The sequence below is a fragment of the Hippocampus guttulatus genome, chromosome 10 (assembly GCF_054856545.1).
Source record: "Hippocampus guttulatus isolate MCC_2025c chromosome 10, RoL_Hgut_1.0, whole genome shotgun sequence".
NCBI classification, from domain to species: domain Eukaryota; kingdom Metazoa; phylum Chordata; class Actinopteri; order Syngnathiformes; family Syngnathidae; genus Hippocampus; species Hippocampus guttulatus.
This window is the reverse complement of record NC_141270.1, coordinates 14166445-14175300: the sequence shown is the minus strand read 5'-3', so window position 1 is coordinate 14175300 and position 8856 is coordinate 14166445. Positions and strand designations below refer to the sequence as shown.

General features: G+C 41.0%; 1 protein-coding gene across 1 annotated transcript in view; it reads left to right on the top strand.

Annotated features, from left to right (window-relative positions):
* Positions 1-667: 667 nt before the first annotated feature.
* The window catches only part of wdr11 (WD repeat domain 11), a 41782-nt gene continuing 33593 nt past the window's right edge, over positions 668-8856 (top strand). The window contains exons 1-5 of the mRNA XM_086122187.1: positions 668-848; positions 1662-1773; positions 7457-7610; positions 7844-8017; positions 8119-8320. Coding sequence (XP_085978313.1) covers positions 763-848; positions 1662-1773; positions 7457-7610; positions 7844-8017; positions 8119-8320 — 728 coding nt within the window. The 5' untranslated portion in view covers positions 668-762. The remainder of the gene's footprint in view (positions 849-1661; positions 1774-7456; positions 7611-7843; positions 8018-8118; positions 8321-8856) is intronic.

Below are 8856 nucleotides of genomic sequence, written 5' to 3'. Positions count from 1 at the left end.
TTTTGAGCACGTGATCTCTGAACCAAAATTGGTGAATGGTGAAATGAGGTATTTTTCCCTCCAACCCGTATAGTTGCAGCTAAATAAATACGATACAGTACAATGCATATAAATGTATCTATTTAAATATTGTAGTCAATAAGCCCCAGTGCAACAATGTTGATAACCTCCCTTGATGGTCACAGGAATGTCCAGATGCATAGAAACAGGAAACGTGTCCATACAATAGTAACATAATTTATATTCTGAGTTAATCACAAGAAAAATACTGTAACAGCAATGTGCAGTGATGTCCTCACATCGTTTACTGGAAGATACAAAGACAGAAAAAAAAATGCACAACGTTTTGACGTCATCTCTTGTTTTGCGCTCTTGATCAATGTGAGACAAACAAATAAACAGATGAATAAATAAATAAATACATACATAAATAACTGCGAGAAAAAAGTATGTGGGACACATTTGCAAAGTATCGAGGGACTGGTATATGATGCAGTGATGTATTACCCTGCATAGTCCTCATTAATTCCTTTTTTTCACTTCGCATTGCGACAACATTTTTCGCCTTCAGAAACCCAATTTTGTTGCACGATTATATTTGGAACTTTTGCGAAGTGGGTATTTGCTTCCGCACGACTCTGAATTCTACAGCACGCTTCCACTTCCTGTTATCGTCAAAAGCATATCTCAGCCAGGAAGCTCATCAACTGTCACAACTTTCGACCGGCAAGCGTCAATGACGTGCAAGCAGTGATCAAGAATATGAATCCATACACTGTCAACATCAAACTCGCGGCTCGGACGTTGACTGGCACCCTAAATTTGCAGAATAAAACCGCAGTAGACTGGTGAGTACTGCAGCTCTTCTGTTAGCATGCATCGATACATTGATTAGAAGCGACGGTGTTTACATTTTTTCCACATCGCGTTGCTCTCAGGATTTGTTGTTATTGTTATTTGCTCCCTTTTCTTAGTGTAGTATGGTGCACCCGTTAGTAGTTGTGGACCTCTATGTAATTTGACAAGGATTTTGAAAGGAAATGCACGCAAGACATTTCGTGTCATGTGATTTACTGGGCCTGTTGGATTTATGCTCCTTTTTCTCGACATAAACTATGTCAGTCTAAATGCATATGCTGCATTAATGTTATTCAAATCACCACTCATAGGTGTTCATACGTATATGGTGCAGTCCTATACCATGCTGATATTTTCCTTTAAAAGTCGACACAACTCATTTATGTTTTTATATTCGGGGAATTAAGTTGCATGCATTGTACAGTTAATTTTTTGGTACATTATGTCTGTTAAAGTGTCAACTTGCTCTTATTGGATTAATTTTTACGCAGAATGTTGACTTTTTGTCCAAGTTATATTTCTGCCTGCATCTTGACAAAATGCCAGATGGTCAAGAGTAATCAATCGGACAAGCTGGACCGACAAATAATGTTCCACGGCTATTTGAGCTGGATGTATTTCTCATTATCGACCTTTGTTATTTATTTATTTTTCTTAATTATCTTACAGCCATTGAGGTTGGGGTTTGTGGTACCCAGTCCCCAAACCTATCTTCTCTAGCTTTATACTCGATATCAAAGCTTTCTGCACTGCATGTTATTTCTTACAAATATCCTCTCCATCCTCCATGTTTTCTTGTGCAGGGGCTGGCAGGGGCTGATAGCTCAAGGATGTCACTCTAGCATTCTCATTATTGATCCAAAGACATCACAGACCATTCAAGTGCTGGAAAGACACAAAGCCAATGTGGTCAAGGTGAGCTCTTCCTAAACTACCTGGCAAGAAACACAAATATATGCCTGTTATCCTAAAAGGACTTGAGATACTTTTTAATAGGTTATTTTACGTTTAGGTTGAATTTTTATTGATATGTTGTGTTTCTCCTTATTCATGTAACCTCCCAGGCAGACAAAGATACTGTGTAATATAACAATATACCGTATATCACAGTGCGATATGAAAAATGCCTACTTTGCGACATAACTCTAATTTTTGGTCTTATGTGTCGAGTATTGTGTGACACTAATGTAGCGTTTGTGGTGGTAGCATTACAACAGTCGCCTTTCTACTGGGACATTCTTGTGCCTCACGCTTCCTGCATGACTGACCCACAGTTAATCCAATTGTTACATTCGTGGAACGGCTGTATTGAGTGTACCGGTACATCAATTTGTCATCCCTGGAGAGTGGCATGCAAGGATGATGTGTTAAAAAAAGCGACTTTTACTGTTACACTGGTCACTTGTGAGCTGATTTCAATGAACTGAGTCTCTGCAGTGCACATGTGCAAATAGAGTTTAGACTCACACTTAAAATTTTTGTTCGCTATTCGTTTATGGTTTAACCAGCTAGTCCCAGACAAGATTATTTTAGTGAATGAAAACAACATTGTAGGGCAGTGGTGTCAAAACCCAGTCCTTGAGACGCTGTCCTGCGTGGCTTATATGTCTCCCGACCCCAAAACACCTAAATCAAAAAAATCAGGATTGTTATCAGGCTTATTCGGAGCTTGCTCTCCTCCTCTAGAGCCTGAAAAATAGCGCTAGCCGCTGCTCGCTTGACTCTAAACCTGAGGGACTGTCGTAACATGGTTTTTGCTTCAGGCACGTGCGCTGCAAGATAAACTGAATTCCTTTTCCTTCCACCTCGGACACTACACTACCATTGTATGATAAATGAATGTATGTTTGTGTAACTGTAGCATCGCTACTCCTTACATGTTTAAGACTTGTTTATGGCTCTAACTACATTACAATGTACATGACAACAGTGAACATTCCTTGAAGACTGGTTGTATAGCCACAGGGTCCGACATTAAACCTTTTTGGGTGGCCTGGCCATCATGAGCCAAGTTGTGGTGGCTATGTCAGAAGCGGTACTACACTATTCATTTTTTTGTTTTTGATATAAAAGGCACCCCGGACTCTTTGCTTTTTTAAATTAATAGTTTTTATTGTCATTATATTAGTACTAATTCATTTTTCAGAAATAAGATTAAGATATCCTTTATTTGTCCCGCAATGGGGAAATTACAATCAGAATTCAGAAAGGAAAACGCTGGGTAGGGAGAGGGGGAAAAAAAAAAAACCACGCTCAAACTATCCTCTTCTGAGGATAATTTAAGTCCAGGATAAAAAAAGACCCTAGCACATAAATAAGCATATGACAGTTACAACAAGTCACAAGACATAAAATGTAATAAGGGGAAGGATGAATGGGAAGGGGGGGTGGGGGGGGGGTGTAACCGCGACGCGGCCGAAATGACCAGCTGCACGGATTCACACGAGCGCTCTGCATGTCGAACCACGTCACGGGGGAAAAAGAATCGGAGCGATGAAGACGGTGATAACAAGGATGTGTATGCGCGTGTGGTTGTCCAGTTGTGTATGTGTATGCGTGTACAGGTCATAGCTGCTTCGTCGAGGTCTGCTCATCATGAATACAGTCCCGGCTTATCAGTCCATGGCCGAGAAGGAGGGGGGTGATGGTGGGGGCCCTAGATTCCATGCCTAAACTGCATATTGTATTTGCTTGGGTTGTCTGTGTGATTTTAAAATTGGTTTGATGAACTGAAATATTTGTGTGTGATAAATATGCAAAGAACACAGAAATCTGGAAGGGGGCAAATACTTTTTCACGGCATTTACATTGAACACAACTACTGACATGGATGAATTTGTTTGAATAAGACGACTCACATTATTCTGCAAAATATTCATTATGTCTTGTAATCGTGTCTTTTTAAGAGTGGAGTCATGAAATCGAGCTTAACCCTGCTTGGCTCTCGACGAAGGCGGACGCTTTTTGCTCAGCTCCTGCCCTCACCCCCCACCCTCTCCTTGCTCGCCACTTAGTCTTTGTGCTGTCTTTGTCTAACTTTTCCTAGCCTCCTACCGTATTTTCATCCGAAGAACTAACCATGGAATTAGTTGGCTGGCCTCTCGATGCAATCGACAAAAATTTTTCGATGAAAAGAGCAGACAGTGGGGAGCCTGCTTGCCCCCCGGGGACATTTGCTGCCGGATACGCCCTTGATCCATGGAGAAAGTGGAGAACGGTGTGCCTGGCAATACTGTCCGTTGAGGATGTGGAAGACATCTACATTATCGGCCTTTTGATAACAGGTATGCTGCTGTTTGGTGTTGGCAGCTTTCTGTTCTATCGCAAAATTCAACCGACGGGAGCGGCTTTATTGGAAGTGAAGAAGCTGCCGGTCATTCTGGATGGTTTGGCGCGAATGTCCAACACTCAGACTCAAGCGGTGACTGAGCTCAACCGCAATATTGATGCGGTTTTGGAGCGACTCCGTACGATCGACAACAACATGGAGAAGTTGGAATCCGCGCTGCGGAAAGAGATTGAGGATTTGGCTGATCGGCGCCAGTGAAGAGACAGGCCACGGACTCAAGGCTGTCTGAAATTGTTGGCGGCCGTCCCTCCAAAACAAACAACGCTATCTGGCCCTTTCCCCTGGATGGAAGTATGCACGGAATCTAGGGCCCCCACCATCACCCCCCTCCTTCTCGGCCATGGACTGATAAGCCGGGACTGTATTCATGATGAGCAGACCTCGACGAAGCAGCTATGACCTGTACACGCATACACATACACAACTGGACAACCACACGCGCATACACATCCTTGTTATCACCGTCTTCATCGCTCCGATTCTTTTTCCCCCGTGACGTGGTTCGACATGCAGAGCGCTCGTGTGAATCCGTGCAGCTGGTCATTTCGGCCGCGTCGCGGTTACCCCCCCCCCCCCCCCCCCCTCCCTTCCCATTTATCCTTCCCCTTATTACATTTTATGTCTTGTGACTTGTTGTAACTGTCATATGCTTATTTATGTGCTAGGGTCTTTTTTATCCTGGACTTAAATTATCCTCAGAAGAGGATAGTTCGAGCGTGGTTTTTTTTCCCTCTCCCTACCCAGCGTTTTCCTTTCTGAATTCTGACTGTAATTTCCCCATTGCGGGACAAATAAAGGGATATCTTATCTTATCTTAAAACAGGAAATGCTTATATTTTCAGATGTTCACGGAAGGTTATGGATTCGTATTTCATCTAAAAACTGAATACTTTAGCTTTATTATTTTTCTTTAAAAAGTAGTCTATCCCTTAAAATATATATGTATATATATATATATATACTGTATATATATATATATATATATATATATATATATATATACTGTATATATATATATAGAGAGAGAGAGTCCATTAATATGTGAATTTTTGTGCAGTTATGTTTCTACTGCAGTAGATGGTTCCCATTTATTGTTGTTGTTATTATTATTTTTTGGGCCCAATATGTGTCTAGTAAGATGAACACATGGCTGCTGGTAGAGTACCTTCTAAAAATAAAGTAACATTTATACAGTACATTGTCAGTATTGTTTGACCTTGAGCTAAGTAGTTGTTGTCTGAGATTATTGATCATGCAGGAGGGTGCATTTCTCCAATGACTGAGAATGTGTGTCCTTGTGTGTGCGTGCTTGTTTTGAAGAAGACTAAGAAAGGGTCATAAATTCAATGGTGATTATTAGAGGTTAGGATCGACCTGAGGGTTCTATTCTCTACTCCAAAACACACTTAAATCTTGGATGTCAATCAGCAATTGGCCATCTGTCCACCGCACAGTCACAAAAACGGGCATCTTTGTGGATAATAGAATAGCACAAAATGAAATAAAATAACCAGTATATAGACAGAAATAAAATAGACCAATATAATCAATTATTTAGATATTGTGCCTTGAGAAATGTGTCTTTTTAAATATCAGTTGTAGAGGTTAGCACTCAGCCCACATGTATATGGCAAGCAGTCTGCACTAGTATTTGGCCCATGGACAGCGGAAATCCGCATATAATTGATTGGGAGGTGGGGCCAAGGGGGATTATTATATAGTATTTTTCAACACCCAAAGTTGTTTAAAAAGGCTTATCAAGATTAAAAATGCATTTCCCATGAAAAGTGGGGGTGACATTGTAAGAAAATTATTGAAAAAAGTCATCCGTGAATATGCAAAATTGCGAGTGCTGAACTGTGAATATGCGGTAGTCTACTGAATAGTCTTTGCAGAAGTTTTTACATTATAATATCGATTGTCTGTTTGAAAATTCATCATGGGCGTGGATGGTCCGCATACTGACTGAGTCCCTAATTCGGTATGACCATTCACGCCCATTCATCTTTCGAAAACAGGCATACGCGTATTATTATTATTTCGACAGAACCTCTGTGTTAGGAATTGCGTTGTCATTTACTGTACGTTTTTTTTCACTTGCGCAGTTTACTGGCAGATTGACGGATCATTGGAGTGGTAAAATGTAGGGACACAATCAATGCAGAGTGTCAACCCATCTGATGAAAAGAAAGTGCATACGCACAACCATGAATGAATCTGAATGTGCTTGTATTTCTGTTCAACACACAACAGTACATAAACAAGCCACAAACATCAGCATGGAGCAACTCCAGAGTTACCGTATGCGGATGCATATGGTAAACATTCGCTGTGGACAAAAATGCTTAGAGCAGTCCCTGAAGTAGCAACGTTTGTGCGTCATCTTGAAAAGAGATGAGTAGGCAGTGGATTGTACTTCCTCCAGTGATTAATTCCATCTTTGACATCCTGACATTTTATTTTATTAAAAAGGTCAAGGTCACAGAGACTCACATTTTAGTGGTTGTTTCGAGTAATCAGCCTAATAAATAATTAGGTTAAAGATGACTTATACTGTGAGGTGAATTCTTTAGAATGTTTCTTTAACATTTCAGTCGAACGACATAAACGGCTTTGCATAAGACAAAAGAAGGCCAAAAATATAGAACTTATAAGTGGTTGGTGGTGAGATGTGAAAACACAAAGTACTTCATTACCCTTGAGCAAGGCAGCGAAGCAGTGGCTGCCCAGGCCTCATCACCTTAACAAAAACCCCTAGCCTGAGCATTGTGGGACAGTTAAGTGATTTAATTCATAAAATTTCTTGACAGTCATATGTTCTATGCAATCACACTATTTTAAACACAGTATTCTGATTGGTATTGCATTTGGGGGGCCTCTGTACTGTGAGGCACACATGCTCACCAGTCGTGTACCGTGCCGCCCACTCTGTTTATTTTCATACCTATTCATTTCTCATGCTGTGTCTTGCATCCGTCCTGCAAGTAGCAATACAGTATGCATGTCTAAGTGTTGTGAAAGGCGCTTATAAATAAAATGTATTATTGTTACTATTACACCAGCTGAAATTAGATGCGAGATGGCAATGCAATTGGATAAATGCTTGTCATGCCGAGCAACACACTCTGTATATCACAGCAGAAACTTGGGTTGAGTATGACTCACAAGTATTTACATGCCATTGTCACTTTCATCATGTGCTTCCAGTAATAAAAAATAATGGTACAGTATTGTTATTCCTTCTTCCAGGTAAAGTGGTCAAGAGAAAACTACTACCATAACTTGAGCTCGCCCTATTGTTTGAGACTAGCCTCTGGAGATGCCTCGGGAAAGATAATAGTGTGGGATGTTGTTAGTGGCACTGCCCATTGTGAGATCCAAGAGCACTCCAAACCCATCCAGGGTAAGATATCATTGTCATCCCTCACCCCCTCCATTTTTTATAGCGGCCTGGACATTACCCAAGCAAGACCTGTCAAGAAAGCAATCTATTCTGTCAAGTATCTCTTAAGTTGTGTGCGATTTGTTTTCATTACAATGCTATTGCCATCTCTCTATATGTCCTGCTGCAAACACTGTGCATTCATCTTCTTCATTCCTGCCTGTTCTTATCTGGCTTCCCCGATTTTCTTTCAGATTTGGAGTGGCTGTGGAATCAGGATGTTTCCCGTGATCTGTTGTTGGCTGTGCATCCACCTAACTACATTGTTCTATGGAATGGAGACACAGGAACCAAGCTGTGGAAGAAAAGCTATGCTGAAAACATTCTGTCCTTTTCTTTTGACCCATTTGACCCATCCAACATGGCATGTATGTACACGATAATGTCTTATTGAAGCAGTGCTAATTTGTTTACACTCGATCTCTAATGAAAAATGTACATGTGATATCTGTTTTTAAATTTTTTTTAGTGCTGACGAGCGAAGGAATAGTCTTCATCACAGACTTTTCCCACTCAAAACCACCAGGAAGTGCAGGCAAAAAGGTTTACATTGCAAGTCCTCACGCAAGCCCCGCCCACACCAAGCCTGCACCCACAGCGGCTCCCCCTCCTACCGGTGCCAAGAAGGCTCTCAACAAGGTTAAAGTGCTAATCACCAATGAAAAGCCCACGTAAGAGCCACCAGCTTTCACTCAGCTTCAGAACTGTATTTGAAAATTAGCAAAGAGCAATCCCATTGAAAATACCCTGCTGATTTAATAATCATTGTCAGGGATACATTTTTTCTATGGCCACTTCAGCAAAATAATACACCGTGTCTATGAGTAGAGTTTCATTGCCAGTTACTGCCCTAACAGAGGTTTTTAAAGCTGACACTTGTATGAAACACTTCAAATCCCAGATGCTACTTAAAAGTACTCTAATGAATTTAGACAAATGACAACAATGCGTACCAGATCTGGCAAAGATTATCATTGTGAGGTGTGTTCATCCTTTACAGCAGGGGTCCCAACCTTTTTTGCCTCACAGTCCGGTTTAATGTCAGACAATATTTTCAGAGACCGACCTTTAAAGGCCGGATAAATGCAACAAAATAATATGATATGACCGGCATGAAAACGGTGGTATTTTCGAAACATAATAATAAACACGAATCACGATACGAGGAACATCCTATCTGGCCGCAACACTCTCTGGTCGCTATGGT